Source organism: Aquarana catesbeiana, linkage group LG01 (assembly GCF_042186555.1).
Source record: "Aquarana catesbeiana isolate 2022-GZ linkage group LG01, ASM4218655v1, whole genome shotgun sequence".
NCBI classification, from domain to species: domain Eukaryota; kingdom Metazoa; phylum Chordata; class Amphibia; order Anura; family Ranidae; genus Aquarana; species Aquarana catesbeiana.
In genome coordinates, this window is record NC_133324.1 from 507541736 (window position 1) to 507567552 (window position 25817).

At 45.5% G+C, this 25817-nt stretch overlaps 1 protein-coding gene and 1 long non-coding RNA gene across 3 annotated transcripts in view; one reads left to right on the forward strand and one right to left on the reverse strand.

The window, feature by feature from the left end:
- Window positions 1-12090, reverse strand: part of MAP1S (microtubule associated protein 1S) — a 149260-nt gene extending 137170 nt beyond the window's left edge. The window contains exon 1 of the mRNA XM_073593607.1: window positions 11878-12090. Coding sequence (XP_073449708.1) covers window positions 11878-11992 — 115 coding nt within the window. The 5' untranslated portion in view covers window positions 11993-12090. The remainder of the gene's footprint in view (window positions 1-11877) is intronic.
- LOC141103766 (uncharacterized) overlaps window positions 11829-25817 on the forward strand; it is a 28137-nt gene continuing 14148 nt past the window's right edge. Inside the window, exon 1 of one of the 2 annotated variants that reach the window (XR_012235362.1) lies at window positions 11829-12214. This is a non-coding gene — a long non-coding RNA (uncharacterized lncRNA). The remainder of the gene's footprint in view (window positions 12215-25817) is intronic. The other variant, XR_012235364.1, reaches the window with a different exon arrangement.

The window sequence follows — 25817 nt, forward strand, 5'->3', positions numbered from 1 at the left end:
TTGGGAAGCAAACAGGATTGATACACGGATCATTCACTTTCACTGTGGACTATCGTCCTTTTGGATTATGTATTACTTTTGGGACATTACGTTTACATGCACTTAGAATTTTTTATTTATTTTCAGTGTATGTGTGTTTTTAGCGCTACAATTTATTCAATATTTGTTTTCCTTTTTTGTCACATGGTTCGACTAAAGTGAGGTAAGGGCGAGGGAGACCTGGAATGCTGTGACAACAGATGTCTATCCAGCTGCATGCGACTCGTCATGTCTAACTCCTTTGAGGCTGGAATGCTGATTTGAAACCAAATGATTTGATACAGTAATGTAATCTGTAAGATTAGTCCCTTTTGAATTCGCCACTGGGCTCCGCACCATGCGTTGCGGCGTTCGCAGGCAACGGAGCATCAGGCAGATGATCCGGCATAGGACATCGCAGGATCCTGGTGACAAGGTAAGTTACCTGTACCAGGATTCTGCAAAACAATTCTGTGGCTCAGGGTTACCGCTAATGGTACTGAAATAACCCCGAGCCACACTCGGGAATACCGCCAGGGAGGCTAAGAGGATTAACCTTCCCAGTTGGGACATGGTCAGCAAAAACACCACAATGTAATAGACAGGGTGGATTTGATTCAAATCAAGGTCGATTTAAAATGTAAGGACCAATTCTTGCTGGTAATTAGAATCTTTAATATTTGCAAACAAAAGGTTTCCTATTTAGAATAATAAGCTGTCAGGTTAGTAAAGCAGTGATATCAGAACCAAATTTTAGGTTAATAAGTTAATCACAAATAGTTGGAGTACTACTCAAATTCTTCTATTTAATTAAAACAATAACATTAAAATTACATATTTTTGTATTTGCTTAACCACTTAACAACCGGCCCATAGCTGAATGACGGCTGCAGGGCGGTTGCTTAACTCTGGGAGGACGTCATATGATGTCCTCCCGGAATTCCCCTCTCGCGCGCCCCCGAGCACATCCGTGACCGCCGGGTCCTGAGGGCCCGGAGCATCACGGATCCCGGTAAATGGACGCTGATCGCGGCTTTACCATGTGATTGCGCCGTCAAATGACGGCGCGATCACATGTAAACAGACCGGCGTCATCTGATGACGCCGGTTCCTCTCCTGTGTACCGATCGGTACACTGTGGAGGAGAGGGGGATGGATGGATGGCTGCAGCGCTGTGGGCTGGATGTGTAGTGTCCACAGCGCTGCACAGAGACATCCAGCCATCCATCCATGCTCAGCCATCCCTTCTGCTGTGCAATACTCTGCAAAGCCCCCCCATAATACTCTGCAAAGCCCCCATAATACTCTGCAAAGCCCCGCATTACCCCGCCATGCTGAGCCATGCTCGGCCCCTGTATGTGGCCAAGCTGTGGAAGTCTCACACATGTGGTATCGCCGTACTCAGGAGGAGTAGGAGAATCTATTTTGGGGTGTCATTTTTGGTATGTACATGTAATGTGGTAGAAATATTGTATAAATGGACAACTCTGTGTTAAAAAAAAAAATATAATAATGTGTTTTAACCACTTCCCGCCCGCCGGCCGTCATACCATGTCCTTGACTTTGTGCGGGGATATCTGAATGATGCCTGCAGCTACAGGCATCATTCAGATATCAGCTTTTTCAGTCGGCGATTCCCTACACCATAAGAATGATCATAGCGGCTGTTCCACTGCTTGATCGTTCTTACGGGAGGCGAGAGGGGATGTCCCCCCCTCCCGCGCTTCTACCGACTCACAGCTACGATCGAAGCCAGGATCGTTTTTTTTTGTTTTTTTAATTTCAGGCTTCCCAGCCTAGAGGTGAGATGTGGGGTCTTATTGACCCCATATCTCACTGTAAAGAGGACCTGTCATGCCATATTCCTATTACAAGGATGTTTACAATCCTTGTAATAGGAATAAAAGTGGTCAAAATTTTTTTTTGGAAAAAAAAGCATCAAACTAAAATAAAGTAAAATGAACAATAAAAAAAAATAAATAAAAATTTTAAAGCGCCCCTGTCCCTGTGTGCTCGCATGCAGAAGCGAACGCATACGTAAGTCCCGCCCACATATGAAAACGGTGTTCAAACCACACATGTGAGGTATCGCTGCAATCGGTAGAGTGAGAGCAATAATTTTGGCCCTAGACCTCCTCTGTAACTCAAAACATGTAACCAGTAAAAAATTTTAAAGCGTCGCCTATGGGGATTTTTGAGTAGCAAAGTTTGGCGCCATTCCACAAGCGCGTGCAATTTTGAAGGGTGACATGTTGGGTATCTATTTACTCAGCGTAACTTCATCTTTCACATTATGCAAAAACATTGGGCTAACTTTACTGTTTTGGTTTTTGTAAAGCACAAAACAGTTTTTTTTCCAAAAAAAAAGGCGTTAAAAAAATTGCTGCGCAAATACCGTGCGAGATAAAAAGTTGCAACGACCGCCATTGTATTCTCTAGGGTCTTTGCTAAAAAAACATATATAATGTTTTGGTGTTCTAAGTAATTTTCTAGCTAATAAATGATGATTTTTACATGTAGGAGAGAAATGTCAGAATTGGCCTGGGTGCTCCAGAACGCCTGAAGGTGCTCCCCTGCATGTTGGGCCTCTGTATGTGGCCATGCTGTGTAAAAGTCTCACACATGTGGTATCGCCGTACTCGGGAGTAATAGCAGAATGTGTTTTGGAGTGTAATTTGTGGTATGCATATGCGGTCTGTGAGAAATACCCTGCTAATATGACAATTTTGTGGAGAGAAAAAAAAAAAAAAAAGTAAAAAAAACCTTGATTTTGCAAAGAATTGTGGGAAAAAATGACAACTTCAAAAAAACTCACCATGCATCTTTCTAAATACCTTGGAATGTCTTCTTTCCAAAAAGGGGTCATTTGGGGGGTATTTGTACTTTTCTGGCATGTTAGGGTCTCAAGAAATTAGATAGGCCGTCAGTACTTCAGGTGTGATCAATTTTCAGATATTCGCACCATAGCTTCTGGACTCTATAACTTTCAAAAAGACCAAATAATATCCACCGATTTGGGTTATTTTTACCAAAGATATGTAGCTGTATAAATTTTGGCCAAAATATATGAAGAAAAATTACTAATTTGCAAAATATTATAACAGAAATTAAGAAAAATGTATTTTTTTTTTTTTTTTTTTTTTTTTTTTTTTTTTTACAGATTTTTCGGTCTTTTTTCTTTTACGGCGCAAAAAATAAAAGAACCCAGCGGTGATTAAATACCACCAAAAGAAAGCTCTATTTGTGTGAAAAAAAGGACAAAAATTTCATAAAGATACAGTGTTGCATGACTGAGTAATTGTCATTCAAAATGTGAGAGCACCAAAAGCTGAAAATTGGTCTGGTTAGGAAGGGGGTTTAAGTGCCCAGTTGTCAAGTGGTTAACCACTTCAGCCCCGGAAGATTTGGCTGCTCAATGACCAGGCCATTTTTGCGATACGGCACTGCGCCGCTTTAACTGACAATTGTGCAGTCATGCAACGCTGTACCCAAACAAATTTGACGTCTTTTTTTCGGTGGTATTTGATCATCTCTGCGGTTTTTACATTTTTTTTTTTTTTTTTTTATAGCGCAAAAAAAACACCCACACACACACACCACAATATTTTGTACTTTTTGCTATAATAAAAAATACCCAATTTTTTTTTTTTTTTTTTTTAAACAAAATTTTTCCTACAGGTTTAGGCTGATATGTATTCTTCTCCATATTGTTTGTAAAAAAAAAAAAAAAAAAAAAAAAAAAATGCAATAAGCGTATATTGATTGCTTTGGGGAGAGGAAGGGGAGAGACTTTGTACGCACACACAATCTGTCTCTACTCCCCTGAAAGTACTGGGATTTGTGTGTTTATTTACACACACAGATCCGGGTTCTCACTCTGGTCACGAGTGAACGCGGGTGCCCGGTGGTCATCGCGCCCACCGGACAACTCACATTGGCTCCGGGCACAATGCAAGGTAACGTTTCACCCAGCCCTGCCTTTCTGCCGCAGTAAAGCTGCAGAGGCTGGTCGGCAAGCAGTCGAAGTGCATAAACAAAATATCTTTGGAAAAAAAAACAGAACAAAAGAACTTGAGAAGTCCGATGCTGCATCAGTGCCCCGGCGCCTCTTCACTGAGAGCCGAGCGATCGAACAGCACCGAAGGCTCAGTTCTCATAGATCCCCAAGCAGACCTGTCAATCAGCAGCTCCCCTCACCGCAAGATCACTTTTAATCGCCCCCCCCCCCCTCTCACTGCGCTCTGGTGCCCTCCGCCGCTTACTGGCAGAGGCGATCGGATCCTTCACCTGCATTGACATGAATTGAGTGAGGGGAAGATGGACCCCGCCCGTCTCTATATCATTGCAGGACAGAAGCGACATCAAAACGTCACTTCCGTCCATAGCTCCCAAAAGGACCACCCCCCCCCCCCATTGGAGATCTGGGGTCTTTTTGACCCCAGATCTCATATTTAAGAGGTCTTGTCATGCTTTTTTTCCCCTATTACAAGGGATGTTTACATTAAAAAACAGCGAAGTGTTTAAACCACACGTGAGGCATCGCCAATATCGGTAAAGCAAGAGCAATAATTCTAGCCCTAGACCTCCTCTGTAACTCAAAACATGCAACCTGTAGATTTTTTTTTTTTTTAAATGATGCCTATGGAGATTTTAAAAGGGTAAAAGTTTGACGCCATTCCACGAGCAGGCACAATTTTGAAGCGTGATAGGTTGGGTATCAATTTACTCGGCGTAACATGATCTTTCACAATATATAAAAAAATAAAGATTGGGCTAACTTTTTTTTTTTGTAAAATAAAGACTGCGGCGCAAATACAGTGAAACAAATACAAAGTATTGCAATGACTGCCATTTTATTAGATCCATCTATCTAATTTTCTAGCGCAAAAAAACCCCTCAAAAAACTGTTTTTTAAAACAACAAATCTCAGAAAGAAGCTCGATCCTTAAGTGGCTAAAATATTCCCAAACGGGGTCTCTTACTGCCTGTTGCCATTTTGCTCCTCAATGGAGGAATAAAGCACTTCAAACTATGTACAGAAAGATCACAAGGTTTTTAAGCTGCTTTAGGTGGTTTCACTTTTTTTTACTGCTTGCCCTTCCTCCTCGCACATAGAGCCTGGTACAGATGCATTTCTTTTCAAGCAATCATACAGTTTGTAGTGTACATAGATTTGAAAAAAAAAAAAAAAAAGGGATAAAGGAATATTCCTGAACTTTGTTTTATCTCATGGTTACTGTGAAATTGTGTGAATGCATCAATGCAATGCATGTTATCTCAGCTTGGATTCATTGAATGAGTTTACCAAAAATGTTAAATATTGCAGAATATACAGCCTCATGCTACATAACTAAGCTCCATTTCAGGCAGAATAAACTAAATTAATAAAAGGTATCTTAAATAGAAAATTCTTTTTAGATATATTTTTACTCCAAAAGCGTTTTAGTAAAATAAATTTGATAATAACAAAAACAAACCACACACACCACAAATCGATTTTTATCCACTCTGGTAATAGATAACCATTCCCTAATCTATTCAACAACATTTGGTCTCCAAACTTCATACACAGCAGAACTCCCCATATCTGAGAAGATATCAGACTTTTAACCACACGCCGACTGGGCCATAGCCGAAAGATAGCCATGGACGTCCTCCCAGAATCCTGCTCTCGGGCGCGCACCCGAGAACATCCGTGACCGCCGGGTCCACGGATCACGGTAAACGGCCGCTGATCGTGGCCGTTTACATGTGATCGCTCTGTCATTTGACGGAGCGATCACATGGTAAACAAATATTGGAAAAAAGTGATCTCGCGCATTCAAATCTATTCACACCAAAATGTAAGATAACATGAATGATGACATAAATAGTAACTATCAAATATATAAAATAAAATAAATAGTGAATAATCATAAAAATCAAAATAATTAGAAAAATTAAAAAATCTAATTATTATCAATGATAATGAAAATGGGCATCATAAGATATTTATTAAAGGGGTTGTAAAGATAAAAATTTTTTCACCTTAATGCATTCTATGCATTAAGGTGAAAAAACTTTTGACAGTACCGCCGCCCCCAGCCCCCCCGTTTTACTTACCTGACGCCTCGAATCTTCGCTGCTCGTCCTCATTGCAGCTCAGCCTGGTCGCTGATTGGCTGCAGTGGATGGATTGAAAGCAGCGCAGCCATTGGCTCGCGCTGCTGTCAATCACATCCGATGACGCGGTGCGCCGGGGGGCGGGGCCGAGTGATACAGCGAGCGGCTATAGCCGCCGGCTGTATCACGGGAGCGCGCCCGCAAGCACTCACCACCATGCGAGGGAGCTCGCATTAAGGTGGTAAATGCTTGCGGGGAGGAGCTGAAACAGCCGCCGAGGGACCCCAGAAGACCAGGTTCGGGGCCACTCTGTGCAGAACGAGCTGCACAGTGAAGGTAAGTATGATATGTTTTTTTTTTTTTTTTTTTTTTTTAAATAACAAATTACCTTTACAACCCCTTTAATCACGTCACTGTATTCTCCAGACCATTCTCCTGCACTCGTCCCGGCTTTATTTCATTCCTCTCCACCATTAATACGGCTCATTAGCCTAATAAAAGATATACCTATTGGGGATGAAAATTAGAGCATAGTGCTGAATGGGGAGGGAGGCCACAGAGTCAGCCACTGGAATTCAAATCTCAATATCAGCCGGTTGTTCTCGAACACATTTTCTTTTGAGACGGCACCAAAGTCTCCACCCAGTGGATCCAGCGCTGTCCTGCTGAGATCTCCTGTTGAGATTGTCCTGAGTGGATCTCAGCAGGACAACGCTGGATCCACTGGGTGGAGACTTTGGTGCCGGTGTCTTGCCGAATAAGTTCCTTCGGTGGATAAGTTCCCCCCCTGTACTGCGCAGGCGCAGCGCCTGCGCAGTACTAACTAGTAACAGCCGCCGGAGATAGCCGAAGCTAAAAATCCACAATCAGCTGTACACGGCGCCTGCGCTCTGGGTCCAGGTTCCTTCCCTACCATCCAAGTGGACCTAGAGGGGGAATCTAAAAGAGCCGAGCGCAGCGAGGCCGTGCCCGAAGCGTGGCGAGCCCGCGAGGGGCCCTCTTACAGGCGCCGTCTACAGCCGATTTGGGCCTATTCCCCTTCGGCTATTTCCGACGGATCCTACTGCGCAGGCGCAGCGCCTGCGCAGTAGAGGGGGTCCTTATCCGCCGAGTGGAACTTATTCGGCAGAACACCGTCTCAAAAGAAAATGTGTTCGAGAACAACCGGCTGATATCGAGATTTGAATTCCAGTGGCTGACTCTGTGGCCTCCCTCCCCATTCAGCACTATGCTCTAATTTTCATCCCCAATAGGTATATATCTTTTATTAGGCTAGTGAGTCGTATTAATGGTGGAGAGGAATGAAATAAAGCCGGGACGAGTGCAGGAGAATGGTCTGGAGAATACAGTGACGTGATTAATAAATATCTTATGATGCCCATTTTCATTATCATTGATAATAATTAGATGAGAGTTCTGAGAGCCTAAAGTTATTCCAGAATTATACCCAATGAGGGCCTGTATGAACTTTGGCCAATCTGTCTATTTCCACACTGAGTCACCTTATCATCCTGCATGGTCAAGATAGAGCCAGCTTTCTGTATACTTCATGAACTTGCACTTTAATTGCACTAATATTGAGCACATAATAATTTGATTTTTTAATTATTCACTATTTTATATATTTGATAGTTACTATTTATGTCATCATTCATGTTATCTTACATGTAAGATAACATGAATGATGACATAAATAGTAACTATCAAATTTATAAAATAAATAGTGAATAATCATAAAAAAAAAAGTCTCACACATGTGGTATCGCCGTACTCAGGAGGAGTAGGAGAATCTATTTTGGGGTGTCATTTTTGGTATGTACATGCTATGTGTGTTAGAAATATTGTATAAAAAAAAAAAAAAAATATTTATATATATATATATATATATATATATATATATATATATATATATATATATATATATATATATATATATATATATATATATATATATATATATATATATATAATGTGTTTTAACCACTTCCCGCCCACCATCATATGACGTCCTTGACTTTGTGCAGGGATATCTGAATGATGCCTGCAGCTACAGAAATCATTCAGATATCAGCTTTTTCAGCCGGCGATTCCCTACACCATCAGAACGATCATAGCGGCTGTTCCACTGCATGATCATTCTTATGGGAGGCGAGAGGGGACCTCCCCCCCTTCCCGCCACCCTCCGATGCTTCTACCGACTCACCTCTACGATCGAAGCCAGGATTTTTTTTTTTATTGTTTTTATTTCAGGCTTCCCAGCCTAGAGGTGAGATGTGGGGTCTTATTGACCCCATATCTCACTGTAAAGAGGACCTGTCATGCCATATTCCTATTACAAGGGATGTTTACATTCCTTGTAATATGAATAAAAGTGATCAATTTTTTTTTTTTTTTTTTTTTGGAAAAAAGTGTCAAAACTAAAATAAAGTAAAATGAACAATAAAAAAGAACAAAAATGTTTTTAAAGCGCCCCCGTCCGTGTGCTCGCATGCAGAAGCGAATGCACACGCAAGTCCCGCCCACATATGGAAATGGTGTTCAAACCACTCATGTGAGGTATCGGTGCGAACGTTAGAGCGAGAGCAATAATTCTAGCCCTAGACCTCCTCTGTAACTCAAAACATGTAACCAGTAAAAAATTTTAAAGCATTGCCTATGGGGATTTTTTAAGTAGCGAAGTGTGGCGCCATTCCACGAGCGTGTGCAATTTTGAAGGGTGACATGTTAGGTATCCATTTACTCGGCATAACTTCATCTTTCACATTATGCAAAAACATTGGGCTAACTTTACTGTTTTGTTTTAAAGCACAAAACAGTCCCCCCCCCCCAAAAAAAAAAAAAAAAAAGCGTTCAAAAAATTGCTGCGCAAATACCGTGCGAGATAAAAAGTTGCAACAACCGCCATTGTATTCTCTAGGGTCTTTGCAAAAAAAAAAAAAAAAAAAAAACCACACACATATAATGTTTTGGGGTTCTATGCAATTTTCTAGCAAATAAATGATGATTTTTACATGTAGGAGAGAAATGTCAGAATTGGCCTGGGTGCTCCAGAACACCTGATGGTGCTCCCTGCATGTTGGGCCTCTGTATGTGGCCACGCTGTGTAAAAGTCTCACACATGTGGTATCGCCATACTCAGGAGTAATAGCAGAATGTGTTTTGGGGTGTAATTTGTGGTATGCATATGCGGTGTGTGAGAAATAACCTGCTAATATGACAATTTTGTGGAAAAAAAAAAAAAAAAAAAAAACAAACTTGATTTTGCAAAGAATTGTGGGAAAAAATGAAAAAACTTCAAAAAACTCACGATGCATCTTTCTAAATACCTTGGAATGTCATCTTTCCAAAAAGGGGTCATGGGGGGGGGGGGGGGGGGGGGGTAATTTGTAGTTTTCTGGCATGTTAGGTAGGGGTGCAACGGATCGCCATCGATCCGTGATCCGATCCGCAGAGGTTGATCCGTACGGGACACCCGCGATCCGCTGAGCGCTCTGTGGCCTCGGCCATAGGAAAGGCCGCGGCTTCGGCCTAGCTCCAGAGTGGCGGCCATCTTGGTACACCCGGCAGCCGTTTAGCACGTGATCGCTCCGTCAAATGACGGAGTGATCACTTATAACAAACCGGTGTCATGTCATGACGCCGGTTCCTCTCTCCCCTCTGTGTACTGATCTGTACAGTGGAGGGGAGAGATCGGATGGCAGCAGTGCCAATACTCTGCAATGCCCTGCCAATACTCTGCCAATATACCCGCAATACTCTGCCACACCCTGCCAATAGGGAGATTGTGGATATTACAGTGGGGGAGATTTTTTTTTTGTTGACCTGAAAATGATCCGATCCGTGACTCCTGATCCGAGGAACGATCCGAACCGTGAGTTTTTTGATCCGTTGCACCCCTAATGTTAGGGTCTCTAAAATATAGATAGGCCGTCAGTACTTCAGGTGTGATCAATTTTCAGATATTGGCACCATAGCTTTTGGACTAACTTTCAACACTAGGGCACGATCAAGGGGTTAAATGTGTGTCCTAGGGAGTGTTACTAACTGTGGGGGGGGGGGGAGATCAGTCTCCTCTCCTCTGACAGAATGGAGGTCTGTGTTTACATTGACAGATCTCCGTTCTGTCCTTCTCAGGAGCCACCAGCCACACGCATTGGCTCCAACATTACACGCTGCCTTAAAGTACCCGCCATACAGCTACAACAATTCACACAAGAGTGCCATCATCAATTGACGGCGGGCAGCCAGCAAGGGGTTAAAGTGGTTGTAAATAAAAGGTAGAAGGTTGTTATCTTGATGCATGAAGTTATAATTAAAAAAATAAATAATAAAACCCTGTGTATTAGCGCCCCCACCCCCGACATTTATCTGAGCCCCCTCTCAATCCAGTGATGTTCATTGGAGCCTTGCCTCTCCGTGGGACTCGCACTTCTATTTGGCTTTTGGCAGGAGCCGCTGTGTGCCCCCCCCCCCCCCCCTGCCATTCAGAAAGCACAGTGCCCATGCACAGTGGGGGGGGGGCCAGCTGTGAAGTTGCAAGGCTTCAATGACAGCACCCAAGAGCCAGGAGAGGAGGGAGCAGTGTGACAGGATGGCCTGACATACCTGGATTCCAGGACAGGTAAGTGTCCCAATATTAAAAGTCAGCAGCTACAGTATGTGCGGAACTCTGATTTAAGACCCGTACACATGTTTAGAAGTTGTATGAAAAAATACCGATTTCAAAGGGATCATACGATAATCTGATCGTTAGAAACAAAGAGGTTTCTAACTGATATAAAGACGAGCACGCAAAAAAAAAAAAATACAATTATTTGTTCAATAATCTCGTGTGTACCAGGCTTTATGGCCCATACACACAATTCGAAAATCGGACGAGTGATACCACTTTCCAAGCAATCGTACAATAATCGGATCGTTAGTACAGAGCTTTCAAGAGCCAATAACGATAGTTCATCCGATTTGACAAACACAAAAAAAAAAAAAATTTATTGTAGAATACCAGATCGTACAATTTTCGCTTAATCAGTACAGTTGTCATCCGAAAATACAATAGAAATACACAACACTTCTGAATTTTTATTCTGTGGTATGAGAATTTTCATAACTTTAGTAACCACTCCATTTTTGATATACGAGGGGGACCCATTAGGCAGCTGTTTGTGTGAGGTAACAACTACTACTGCCAGATATAAATATGCCAGTGTTCACTCTGAGAAGATAAATGAGTTGTCTGTAGGATAAACACACACTATAGAGAATACAGCTAGCAACCTACTGTGAACTCAGTAAATCCAATGTAAAAGACAAACACTATATGTTACTATACAAACTTCCAGGGCTGTGCTGTGCAGGTAGGATGACAACCACAACAAACCGAACAATGGAGGGGAAATCTCTTAAAGACTGAAGCAGCTGTGCATAGTAACCAATCAGCTTCTAACTTTCATTTCCGAAGCCTAACAGAACAAACTGAAGCTAGAAGCTGATTGGTTGCTATGCAATGTCTTAGCAAATCCCCCCCCCCCCCCCCCCCATGTCTGCAGTGCAGCCTAGATTGCATTAACCCATGCCTTGCCTCCCCAAGCACACACAGCGCTTGTAACCTTCCATCCACACAAGCATGCTTAGGAGAGCTATGGTGAATGAGGTGCAGGCATTGGCACAGAGCCCCCATCCATCCATATCTATATATCCGGCAGACAGTTATGTGCACATCACTAGGCAGTCACACCCAGCTCCACCCCGCCATCTCACCTCTTTTCAGCTCGCTCACCGCCCGCTTCACTAACCCGGGTCCCCGGCTGATCTCCCCGCACAGCACCAGCCCGTAGCAGCCCTGTGGCCCGGGACCCGCCCGAGTCACCGCCATCTTGCATGTGACATCAACACGCAGAGTAAGCACGGAGAATAAGTCAGCGGGGTCCAGGAACCGGAACACACCCACAGAGGCACCGGACACGCCTACACAGACCGAAGACACGCCCCCTGAGCTGGCTAAGGCCGTCTAGTCTGTTGACCAGTCGGGGCGGGTCCTGAGGAGGCCGTGACTGTGGAATGACGACCTTGGCTTGTAGCATTTTACAGTACATTAGTAAGTCTTCTTCTTCCCGCCGTGTGCTACTGTATAGCAGCAGCTCAATGGGAGAGTGCTGTGATGTTTGTACTCATTCCTATTGTGAACACTGACGTGTACTGATAAAGCCGGCCACACCATGTGTGAGAGGCAGGCAGGTGACACTATCTTCATGTTCTCCTTGGGTGCCAAGTGTGGGTCACATAGGAGGGAGGCCTACCCTGGGGTGGCTTCTTCTGGGTCACTGCCAGTCTACCACACACACACATGGAGTACCTTTACTTCAACAGAAGACTGAACTTTAAAGAGGAACTGCAGTCTGCTCACATCATTTGTAATAAAAACATCTTTGCCGTTCTGAAGCTTCCCTCCAACCACTTTGCATATTATTTTATATATACTGTGATTCTGTACTTGCCAACAGGGGTGTAACTATAACCTTTAGGGCCCCATGAAGGCCCCCTGACCTATAGTATGATTGGGGGGGGGCGGTATTGTGAAAGGATGATGGGCAGTGTGATGGGGGTAGTATGAGGGGGTATTTTGACAGGAGGGGGCAGTGTGACCAACAAAGGGGCAGTACGATGGGGGGCAGTGTGACAGGAGGGGGCAGTGTGATCAACAAAGGGGCAGTACGATGGGGGGCAGTGTGACAGGAAGGGGCAGTGTGACCAACAAAGTGGCAGTACGATGGGGGGCAGTGTGACAGGAAGGGGCAGTGTGACCAACAAAGGGGCAGTACGATGGGGGGCAGTGTGACCAACAAAGGGGCAGTACGATGGGGGGCAGTGTGACAGGAAGGGGCAGTGTGACCAACAAAGGGGCAGTACGATGGGGGGCAGTGTGACCAACAAAGGGGCAGTACGATGGGGGGCAGTGTGACAGGAGGGGGCAGTATGACAGGGGGCAGTGTGACAGGAGGGGGCAGTGTGACCAACAAAGGGGCAGTACGATGGGGGGGCAGTGTGACAGGAGGGGGCAGTATGACAGGGGGCAGAGTGACAGGAGGGGGCAGTATGACAGGGCGCAGTGTGACAGGAGGGGGCAGTATGACAGGGGGCAGTGTGACCAACAAAGGGGCAGTACGATGGGGGGCAGTGTGACAGGAGGGGGCAGTATGACAGGGGGCAGTGTGACAGGAGGGGGCAGTGTGACAGGAAGAGGATACATGGGAAGTATGACAGGAGGGGGGCAGTGTAATGAGGGAGCACTGTGAAAGGAGGGGGGCAGTGTGACAGGAGGGGGGTAAATACCACAGAAGGGGGCATAATGATGGAGGGGCAGTGTTACAGGAGGGGGGCAGTATGACAGGAGGATAATGTGCCAAGGGGGCAATGTGACAGGGGACAGTGTGACAGCTAGGGGCAGTGTGATGGGGAAATAGAATGACATGGGCAGTTTGATAAAAGAAGGGCTATGTGGCAGGTGGGGGGAGCAGTGTGATAGGTGGGGGGCCAGCGTCACAGGTGAAAGGTGGGGAGGCAGTGTGACAGGTGGGAGGCCAGTGTCACAGGTGGGGAGGCAGTGTGACAGGTGTGGGGGCAGTTAGACAGGTGGGGGGCCAGTGTTACAGGTGACAGGTGGGGGGGCAGTGTCACAGGAGACTGGTGGGGGAAAGTGTTACAATAGACAGGTGGGGGGCCAGTGTGACAGGTGGGGGGGCTGTGTCACAGGAGACAGGTGGGGGGCCAGTGTGACAGGTGGGGGACCAGTGTGACAGGTGGGGGGGCAGGGTGACAGGTGGGGGGCCAGTGTGACAGGTGGGGGGCAGTGTCACAGGAGATAGGTGGGGGTCAGTGTCACAGGAGACAGGTGGGGGGGGGGGGCAGTGTGACAGGTGGGAGGGAGGATCACAGGTGACAGGTGGGGGGGAGGATCACAGGTGACAGATGGGGGGCCAGTGTGACAGGTGGGGGGGGCAGTGTCACAGGAGACAGGTGGGGGCCAGTGTGACAGGTGGGGGGCCAGTGTCACAGGTGGGGGGGCAGTGTCACAGGAGACAGGTGGGGGGGGCCAGTGTCACAGGAGACTGGTGGGGGGAAGTGTTACAGGAGACAGGTGGGGGGCCAGTGTGACAGGTGGGAGGGCTGTGTCACAGGAGACAGGTGGGGGACCAGTATGACAGGTGGGGGGGAAGTGTCACAGGAGACAGGTGGGGGGCCAGTGTGACAGGTGGGGGACCAGTGTGACAGGTGGGGGGGAAGTGTCACAGGAGACAGGTGGGGGGCAGTGTCACAGGAGACAGGTGGGGGATCAGTGTGACAGGTGGGGGGGCAGTGTCACAGGTGACAGGTGGTGGGCCAGTGTGACAGGTGGGGGACCAGTGTGACAGGTGGGGGGGCAGTGTCACAGGAGACAGGTGGGGGACCAGTGTGACAGGTGGGGGGGAAGTGTCACAGGAGACAGGTGGGGGGCCAGTGTGACAGGTGGGGGGGAAGTGTCACAGGAGACAGGTGGGGGATCAGTGTGACAGGTGGGGGACCAGTGTGACAGGTGGGGGGGAAGTGTCACAGGAGACAGGTGGGGGATCAGTGTGACAGGTGGGGGACCAGTGTGACAGGTGGGGGGGAAGTGTCACAGGAGACAGGTGGGGGATCAGTGTGACAGGTGGGGGACCAGTGTGACAGGTGGGGGGGAAGTGTCACAGGAGACAGGTGGGGGATCAGTGTGACAGGTGGGGGACCAGTGTGACAGGTGGGGGGGAAGTGTCACAGGAGACAGGTGGGGGATCAGTGTGACAGGTGGGGGGGCACTGTCACAGGTGACAGGTGGTGGGCCAGTGTGACAGGCGGGGGGGCAGTGTGACAGGTGAGGGGCCAGGGTGACAGGTGGGGGGCCAGTGTGACAGGTGGAGGGCCAGTGTCACAGGTGGGGGGCCAGTGTCACTTTGCAGAAGAAACATCTAGCAGCGACACCACCTCTCCGCCTCTGGCTGGTGATCCTTGGCCCTCTCCGGCCCTCTGAGTCTCCTGCGGCTGTGGCACACAAAGTCCTGAAAGCAGGTTGGTAAGGTAATACCTGGATCTCTGCTGCACAGGCCCCAGCCGGGTTAGTGGCTCCCCACAATGGCCGCACCGGGCCCAGGCGTTGACGCCCGCTGTTGGGATGTTGCACCTGGCACAAAGTAGACACAGCCGCTCTACTCCGATCACCCCCAAAGCGAGTCCTCCACAAAGTTCCAGCCGAATGTCAGTATCGACCAGCACCCGATCCTGCATTTCAGGTGACCACTGCACAGCGGGCATCTTCCGACCGCCCTCTGCCATCTTCAGCAACCTCGTGTAGCGTGCAGCACGCTGGCCACCTTTAGTGTTCTCCGCTGGCGCGTAACTCCGCCCACACGCTAGTTGGTTCAGCGTGCAAGGAACTGTAAGCAGGCTTCAGGCAGTGTGCACTGTAGTGACACCTGGTGGCAGCCGCTGATGAATTGCAGGCACTGTCCAGGTATATAGTTTTAAAAACTGTGTCACAGAAGCTGGAAACTGAAGGCAGGCAAACTATACAGCGATCACCATTGGCACAGTAAAGTCTCTCCTGTAACATCCTACTGTATGGGATTAACCATGCAACATTCCATCATAGACACCCCCTTGTTGCATACCGTTACTAGGGGCAACAGCACATGTTCACAAACTCCTTTTACTGTGTTGAGCAGGATTATTAAAGTCACTTGAGATTTCTGCAATGCAGTGTTTAATGTCCGCGCCATGCAGAGCGCTGGACATATTTGTAATCCAGAGCGCGGTCGCTGGCCGTGGTTGCCACGGGTGATAGCACATGGTTACAGTCACTGGTTGCAGGGCTTATTACTGATGTGAGTGTCCATTGAGGCAACTGGGTGCAGGGGCGTGATGGCAGCACTGATCCTGGATGGTTGCTATGTACAACAGCACTTAGTAACAAGCTTGGATTTGGTTGCGATGGGCAACAGCATGTGGCAAAAGCCATTTTTAAAGACAAACACACAGTCCTTTCCTTGTTGTACACTTGGCAAAATGGGGAAAGTCTCCCCTGGCTTTTGACGGTTGCTAGGGGCGACGGCCAGCAGGTTAACCTTGAAGGTGGATCTCGGTGGGACCTCCAAATGTAGCACTTGGTAGTTACTAGTAACTAACATCCACCATGTCACCCTGCTGCCAGACCTCCATATATCACTTCTGAGACAATGAAGTCATTTGCTTTGTTTTGTTTTGTTTATTGAGGGATATAACTTGGTTGGCTGAAAGGAAATATGGGATGCCCATAGAACAATTGCTTTGCCATCATATTTAAGAATTAGAACAAAGGTTGAGCCTTGAAATACTGATATACACATAATATCTACAGTCACTTCCCCTGCATAACACCATGCAGACTATTTCTCCTCCTCTGCATGTCTCCTGCAGACTGTTACTCCCGGACTTCCACCCTCCTGCACAAACTTCCACTGTAGATCATTGCTTTTCCTGTTTTGACAAAAGAGACCACTGTGAACAGTCCCAGTTGCTGGCTAGATTGAGTTGTACTGTTACTAGGCCGAACGTCTGCAGTACCTCTCCCCGGCGGCCTAGTAATTTAGTAATGTGCTGCCCCAACGGGGCATAGAATTTATATAGATTGTTCCTTAAGCAGTTTCTATGGACTTTTATATTTAGTTTACCTGCTGCCATCTAGTGACCTTTTGTGGTAATGCACTTGTTTCTTATATTCTTTTTACCTTATGTTATGACACATTTCCTTTGAATGTAATGCTCCACCCTTCTTCCTGTGATTGTACTTCCTGTGTCATGGATGCAGCTACAAGCCACATGTATTCTGCATTGTAAGCTACAGACAATATCATCTATTGACCGCATAAATACTATAACCTATTCATCTGTTTGTATCCTGTCATCTGCTGTAACCTGATGTTCAGAATAAAAGCACCTTTGTGGATGGAATCAGTATGTGGTGAGTTCAAACTATCTGATGAAGATTGTCCTCAGTGATTATATCTTATACGGGCCAGGCATAGAGGTCTCACAAGGGATAGTCGCTTTACAACAATCGGAGTCAGAATAGTCAAAAGATGTGTAAAATTCCCACAGCCTGCTGTGTATATGTGTGTGCCTGATGTGCAGTCAAGCTCAGTGCCATCCGCCATCTTGTGAAGCACATGGTCGCACAAGTTTACTGCACCTCATGTGAATGTTCAAAACTGTTTCTCTACTTTTAATTGCATTACCCCACCTGTCTAAGCTGCTGGTCGTCTTCTTAAAGAGACAGTACCATTTCTTGCAAAAACTTAAAAAATGTCTACACGAGACTCTGAGCACCCTTCTGTGGCTGAACCAACGCAGATTCATCATGCCTCTGAACCTGCAGATGTACAGGGAGCAGATTCTGCAGATATTGCCGAACAGAGTGTAAGACCCAATCGTACAATAAAACCTACACAGAAACTCAGAGAAAACTATGAAACCACTAGACATGAGTTCTCCAGAAATCTGTCAGACTTATGGGACAGAACTTCACACTGCATGTCCGTTTTGTCACCCTTGAATGATCAACCAGCTGAACTAAGAGACTCTATAGATCGCTTATCTGCCACGTACAAACGCTACCAACGGCTGTTTGCAAAATACACAGCTTTCTTGCAGGACTGTAATATAGAGGACTCTTCAGCAGAACTGACCAGGGCTGATGCACTAAACCAGCAGAGGGATCTCTTAGTGCAAAATACCCAGTGTAAGGCAGAACTCCACATTGCTCAACTGCAGGAGACCAGATCTCACAGATCCACATCAGCCAAACACACTACACATTCTTCTAGATCCTCTCGCTCCAGAAGTTCAACATTAAGCGATAAGATAATAGAGGACCGTGCTGATGTGGAATTAAAAAAAAGTGCAAAGCTCCTTTGCCAGAAGGCAAAGATGAAAGCTCAACACGTAGAGGCAGCTTCCCAATTAGATTCCCAATTAAAGATTCTGCAAATGGAAAGGGAGAAAGCAGCTGCCCTGGCAAGGCTGAGAGTTCTTGAACAAGAGATGGGAGAAAGTGCTAACTCAGACTGGTCCATCCCAGCGGAACTGCAAGACCCTGTTGAACACACACAGAGTTATCTCCCGTACGTCTTACTAACAACACTGTTCTGACTTTCAACACAGAGACCTCTCAGCTCCAAATGCCTGGGCCTCTTCAAGTCTACAACACAAGTGCATCTATTGTAGCAAACCGCGTCACCTCTTGCTGACAACAAGGTGACTTCCAGTGACAAGCCACAGCCAGCACAAGCCTTAGGGACTACACCACAGTTAAATGCTCCTGCAACATCATTTCATCCTGGTAAACCTTAACCTACTTCACCAGAGAACTTTCACTCCCCAGGGGTTCCACAAGTTACTTTGTCACCGAAGCATGAGAAATCAGACTTGATTATATATATAAGATATATGGTACGCCGTGAGCTCATTAACGCTACCCTCTCAAGGTTTGACGACTGTCTGGAGAACTACAGGGCCTGGAGATCAATCTTCAAAGCTGCCATTGCTGATCTCAATCTTACTACCAAGGATGAACTTGATTTGCTCATAAGGTGGCTGGGGCCAGAATCTGCGGATCGTGTTAAAAAGCTGAGAACAGTGCATGTTGACCACCCAGATGCAGGTCTTGTTGCTGCATGGGCAAGACTTGAGCAAGCCTATGGTAGCTCTGAAGCCATAGAAAACACTCTATTCAAGAGACTGCAGAACTTCCCAAAAATAAGGAACAAAGACTATCGCAAACTCCAAGATCTGAGTGATCTTCTCATGGAGCTGGAGTTGGCAAAGACAGACCCACAACTACCTGGACTAAGCTTCCTGGACACTGCTCATGGTATCAATCCAGTGGTGTCTAAACTGCCATACAGCCTGGAAAAGAAATGGGCACAACAGGGCTCAAGGTACAAAAGGGACTATAACGTATCTTTTCCTCCATTTGCATATTTTTGCAGGTTCATCAATGATCAAGCCTGGACGATAAACGATCCCAGCTTCAGCTTCATTAAACCCAACTTACCTGCTTCATCATCTTCATAAAGGTATGATAACATAGCAGCTAAACGTAGAGACTTTATTAGAGCAATATCTGTTAAAAGGACAGACATCTCACCACCCGTATCCTCTCCTGCTCACCAGAGCGATTCGGGTGACAGAGATAAAGACCCTATCGTCAGTGCCCTATTCACAAGAAGCCGTGGGCTTAGGGCAAAGGCGTTACAAGAGTGCAGGGAGATTCTTCAGAAACTTGGAATATGCTACAGGTGCTGTGCTTATTATGGACATTTTGCTAAAGACTGTAAATTTGTCATCAAGTGCACATAATGCAGTAGCGACAGACATGTTACAGCTATGCATCCAGGCCCACCCTCAGACAATTCACAGCAGCCTCCTGCCTCAAGTCATGGCGGGGAACAACAAGGTCATGCTCCAGCCACAGCTAACATTTCTTCATGCACAGAAGTCTGTGGAGAAGGCTTAGATCACAAATGCTGCTGTAAGATATATCTAGTCAAGATATACCCAAGGGGTCAACCTGAGGAAGCTATTAGGATGTATGCCATAATAGATGAACAGAGCAACAGATCCCTGGTTAAGCCCAAATTCTTTGAGATCTTTGGTCTAGAGGGGCACTCATCACCATATGCTCTCAGAACCTGTTCTGGTCGTGAAGAGACCCTTACTAGAAGGGCCACTGGGTTCATGGTCTCATATCAATAAGGGAGAGGGCATACCCCTATCAACATTAGTTGAGTGTGACCAGATACCAGACAAAAGGGAAGAAATTTCTACTCCAGAGGCTGCATATCACCATCCTCACTTGAGGCACCTTGTTAATGAAATTCCTGCAATGGACATGAATGCCGAAATCTTGATCTTGCTAGGAAGAGACATTCTCAGAGTACACAAAGTACTTAAGCAGTGCAATGGACCTGATGATGCCCCTTATGCACAAAAACTTGATCTAGGCTGGGTAATCGTGGGCGACGTATGCTTGGATAGAATGCGTACGTGACAACAAAATAGCCTTGTCAGTCAAAGACAGAGAGTTCATCAAAATAATGGACAAAGAGTTCTTCCAGGATGAGTCTAATGCCCCGTACACACGGTCGGACATTGATCCGACATTCTGACAACAAAATCCTAGGATTTTTTCCGACAGATGTTGGCTCAAACTTGTCTTGCATACACACAGTCACACAAAGTTGTCGGAAAATCCGATCATTCTGAACGAAGTGACGTAAAACACCTACGTCGGGACTATAAACGGGGCAGTAGCCAATAGCTTTCATCTCTTTATTTAGTCTGAGCATGCGTGGCACTTTGTGCGTCGGATTTGTGTACACAAGATCGGAATTTCCGACAACGGATTTTGTTGTCGGAAAATTTTATAGCCTGCTCTCAAACTTTGTGTGTCGGAAAATCCGATGGAAAATGTGTGAATGGAGCCCACACATGGTCGGAGTTTCCGACAACAAGGTCCTATCACACATTTTCCGTCGGAAAATCCGACCGTGTGTACAAGGCATTACAGTTCGGTTGCCCCATTACCTCTTCGTGCTGCAAGGGTTAACCTCCCAACCAATCGTGAACGGGCTCTATCCAGATTCAACTAATTTCAACGAACACTACCAATAGACCAGCTTTCAAAGTGGGAGTCCTGGAATCAATCTCTACATGCCTTAGATGGAGTCCGTATACCAGGCTGCTACACTTCTGCCTCCCTTGCCACAAGTCAGAGGAAAGAGCTTCACATCTTCTCAGATGCATCTACTGAGGCCATAGCAGCTGTCGCTTACCTCAAGGTAAGAGATTCTTTTAATCAAGCACACATAGGGTTTCTGTTTGGGAAAGCTAAGTTAGCAACTAAGCCTGAACACACAATTCCCAGGCTTGAACTTTGTGGGACTGTGCTAGCTGTAGAAATAGCAGATTTCATACTGTATGAGCTAGAGACATTCAGATAGATGACGTCACATCCTACACAGACAGCAAAGTTGTTCTGGGCCACATATACAACCAGACTAAACGTTTCTATGTCTATGTCAGCAACGATGTAGAGAGAATCAGGAAATCATCTAAACCTGAACAATGACATTATGTTCCATTTGAAATGAACCCTGCAGATCTTGCCACCAGGCCAGTGTCTGCAAGTGTCTTTGCAAATTCTTCTTGGTTAACAGGGCCTGAATTCCTGCTGGATCATCCAGAAGGAACAACAGTTGTTGTCTTCAGTCTTCTGAACCTGACAAGGATCCAAAGATTCATCCTGAAGTTAAAATCCTTGTCACTAGAACTGAACAAAGACTCGTCTTGGGCTGTCAAAGCTTTGAATGTTTCTCAAAGTGGAGAAAGCTTGTACGCACCATCGCAAGGTTAGTTCATATAGCAGATTGCTTCCACACAAAGCCCACACATGCTCCCTGTCAAAGTTGGCACATGTGCCAAAAGCTTCTTTCTGCAAAAGACATGCTGAAGGTGAACTGATCATAATACGCAGTGTCTTTGGCTCTGAAATTAAATGTATCCCTGACAAGAGGGACATTGCAAAAAATAGTCCAATTGCCAACCTGAATCCATTCATTGACAATGATGGTATGTTAAGTGTTGGTGGACGTTTAAACAAGGCTGAGTTGCATAAGCAAGAACAGAATCCTATCACCAGCAACAGCAAATTTCAGATTTGGCAGCTGACAGGTTAAGTACTGATCCACCTTTCACTGATGATGGTTTGGATGTCTTTGGGCCATGGATGGTAACAGCCCGCAGAACTTGAGGTGGCCAAGCAAATAGCAAACGATGGGCAGTGCTGTTCACTTGCATGAGTGTGCGTGCAGCACACATTGAAGTAATAGAATCTATAGATGCCTCAAGTTTCATTAATGCTCTAAGATGATTTCTAGCCATCAGAGGACCAGTCAAGACAATAAGATCTGACTGTGGAACTAATTTCGTTGGAGGCTGTCGAGCGTTATAGCTCAACTCTAGGCCACTCCAAGACTTTTTAGCTAAAAAGTGCTGTACATGGATTTTCAATCCTCCTCATTCTTCCCACATGGGTGGCTCATGGGAGAGAATGACAGGCATCACACGTAAAATATTAGAATCTATGCTTATGGACTTTAATTCCACAAGACTTACCCACAAGATTTTAACTACCTTCCTGGCAGAGGCATCTGCCATAATCAATTCAAGACCACTTGTTCCAGTGTCCAAAGATCCGGAGACCCCAACTATCTTACCCCGGCTACCCCAGAAGCTTGGGTCTGTTCCTGTTCCACCTGGAAACTTTAAAGCAGGAAATCTGTGCTATGACCAGTGGAAGCGAGTACAACACCTTGCCAACTGCTTCTGGAATCATTGGAAGATGGAGTATCTTTCTACTCTGCAAGGACGCAGGAAATGGCAACGGCTGAACCCTAATATATAAGTTGGAGATCTTGTTTGACGGGCGGCACAGTGGTGTAGTGGGTAGCAGTAAAAAGGGTCGCTGGTTCGAATCCCAACCATGACACTACCTGCCTGGAGTTTGCATGTTCTCCCTGTGCCTGCATGGGTTTCCTCCGGGTAATCCGGTTTCCTCCCACACTCCAAAGACATGCTGGTAGGTTAATTGGCTTCTGTCCAAAATTGACCCTAGTATATGAATGGGGACCTTGGATTGAGGGTAGTGACTGATGTGAGTGTGCGATGTACAGGGTTAGGGACAATTGTAGACACACACCCACACTCACTCAGGTTGAACTGGATGGACTGGTGTCTTTATGTCTGCAACACCCCGCAATACTCTGCAATACCCCGCAATACTGTGCAATACTCTGCAATACCCCGCAATACTGTGCAATACTCTGCAATACCCCGCAATACTGTGCAATACTCTGCAATACCCCGCAATACTCTGCAATACACTGCAATACCCCGCAATACTCTGTAACACCCCGCATTACTCTGCAATACCCCGCAATACTGTGCAATACTCTGCAATAATCCGCAATACTCTGCAATACCCCGCAATACTCTGCAATACCCCGCAACACTCTGCAATAACCCGCAATACTCTGCAATACCCCGCAATACTCTGCAATACCCCGCAATACTCTGCCATACCCCGCAATACTCTGCAATACCCCGCAATACTCTGCCATACCCAGCCATACTCTGCAATACTCGGTGATACCCAGCCATACCCAGTCATACTCAGCGATACCCAGCCATGCTCAGCCATGCTCAGCCATACTCAGCGATACCCTGCCATACTCTGCAATACTCCGCAATACTCTGCAATACCCCGCAATACTCTGCCATACTCTGCAATACTCTGCCATACTCTGCAATACTCGGTGATACCCAGCCATACTCTGCCATACCCAGTCATACTCGGCGATACCCAGCCATACCCGGCCATGCTCAGCCATACTCGGCTGTACTCGGCCTCTGTATGTGGCCAGGTTGTGGAAGTCTCACACATGTGGTATCGCCGTACTCAGGAGGAGTAGGAGAATCTATTTTGGGGTGTCAATTTTGGTATGTACATGCTATGTGTTAGAAATATTGTATAAATGGACAACTTTGTGTTAAAAAAAAATACGTTTTAACCACTTCCCGCCCGCCGGCCGTCATACTACATCCTTGACTTTGTGCGGGGATATCTGAATGATGCCTGCAGCTACAGGCATCATTCAGATATCAGCTCTTTCAGCCGGCGATTCCCTACACCATAGGAACAATCATAGCGGCTGTTCCACTGCTTGATCGTTCTTATGGGAGGCGAGAGGGGACATCCCCCCTCCCGCCGCCCTCTGGTGCTTCTACCGACTTACCGCTACGATCGAAGCCAGGATCGTTTTTTTTTTGTTTTTTTTTTATTTCAGGCTTCCCAGCCTAGAGGTGAGATGTGGGGTCTTATTGACCCCATATCTCACTGTAAAGAGGACCTATCATGCCATATTCCTATTACAAGGGATGTTTACTTTCCTTGTAATAGGAATAAAAGTGATCAAACATTTTTTTTTTTGGAAAAAAGCATCAAACTAAAATAAATAAAGTAAAATGAACAATAAAAATTTTTTAAAGCGCCCCTGTCCCCGTGTGCTCGCATGCAGAAATGAACGCATACGCAAGTCCAGCCCACATATGAAAACGGTGTTCAAACCACACATGTGAGGTATCGCTGCGATTGGTAGAGCGAGAGCAATAATTTTGGCCCTAGACCTCCTCTGTAACTCAAAACATATAACCAGTAAAAAATTTTAAAGCGTCGCCTATGGGGATTTTTAAGTATCGAAGTTTGGCACCATTCCACAAGCGTGTGCGTGACATGTTGGGTATCTATTTACTCAGCGTAAATTCATCTTTTACATTATGCAAAAACATTGGGCTAACTTTACTGTTTTGGGTTTTTTTAAAGCACAAAACTGTTTTTTTCCCCCAAAAAAAAAGCGTTCGAAAAATTGCTGCGCAAATACCGTGCAAGATAAAAAGTTGCAATGACCGCCATTATATTCTCTAGGGTCTTTGCTAAAAAAAAAACATATATAATGTTTTGGGGTTCTATGTAATTTTCTAGCAAATAAATGATGATTTTTACATGTAGGAGAGAAATGTCAGAATTGGCCTGGGTGCTCCAGAACACCTGAAGGTGCTCCGTGCATATTGGGCCTCTGTATGTGGCCACGCTGTGTAAAAGTCTCACACATGTGGTATCGCCATACTCGGTAATAGTAGAATGTGTTTTGGGGTGTAATTTGTGGTATGCATATTCGGTGTGTGAGAAATAACCTGCTAATATGACAATTTTGTGAAGAAAAAAAAAACTTGTTTTTGCAAAGAATTGTGGGAAAAAATGACAACTTAAAAAAACTCACCATGCATCTTTCTAAATACCTTGGAATGTCTTTTTTCCAAAAAGGGGTCATTTGGGGGGTATTTGTACTTTTCTGGCATGTTAGAGTCTCAAGAAATTAGATAGGTCGTCAGTACTTCAGGTGTGACCAATTTTCAGATATTGGCACCATAGCTTGTGGACTCTATAACTTTCACAAAGACCAATTAATATCCACCGATTTGGGTTATTTTTACCAAAGATATGTAGCAGTATAAATTTTGGCCAAAATATATGAAGAAAAATGACTAATTTGCAAAATTTTATAACAGAAACAAAGAAAAATGCATTTTTTACAGATTTTTCGGTCTTTTTTCTTTTATAGCGCAAAAAATAAAGAACCCAGGGGGTGATTAAATGCCACCAAAAGAAAGCTCTATTTGTGTGAAAAAAAGGACAAAAATTTCATATAGATACAGTGTTGCATGACTGAGTAATTGCCATTCAAAATGTGAGAGCACCAAAAGCTGAAAATTGGTCTGGTTATTAAGGGGGTTTAAGTGCCCAGTTATCAAGTGGTTAAGACATCTAGCAAATTGCACTGTTAGTTATTTGCAGTTGCATAACTACCGTTCTGATGTATATAGTGACATTTACCATGCCAGACGGGGAGTGTGCTGCCCCAATGGGACACAGAATTTATATAGATTGTTTCTTACCCATTTTCTATGGACTTTTATATTTAGTTCACATGCTGCCATCTAGTGACCTTTTGTGGTAATGCACTTGTTTCTTATGT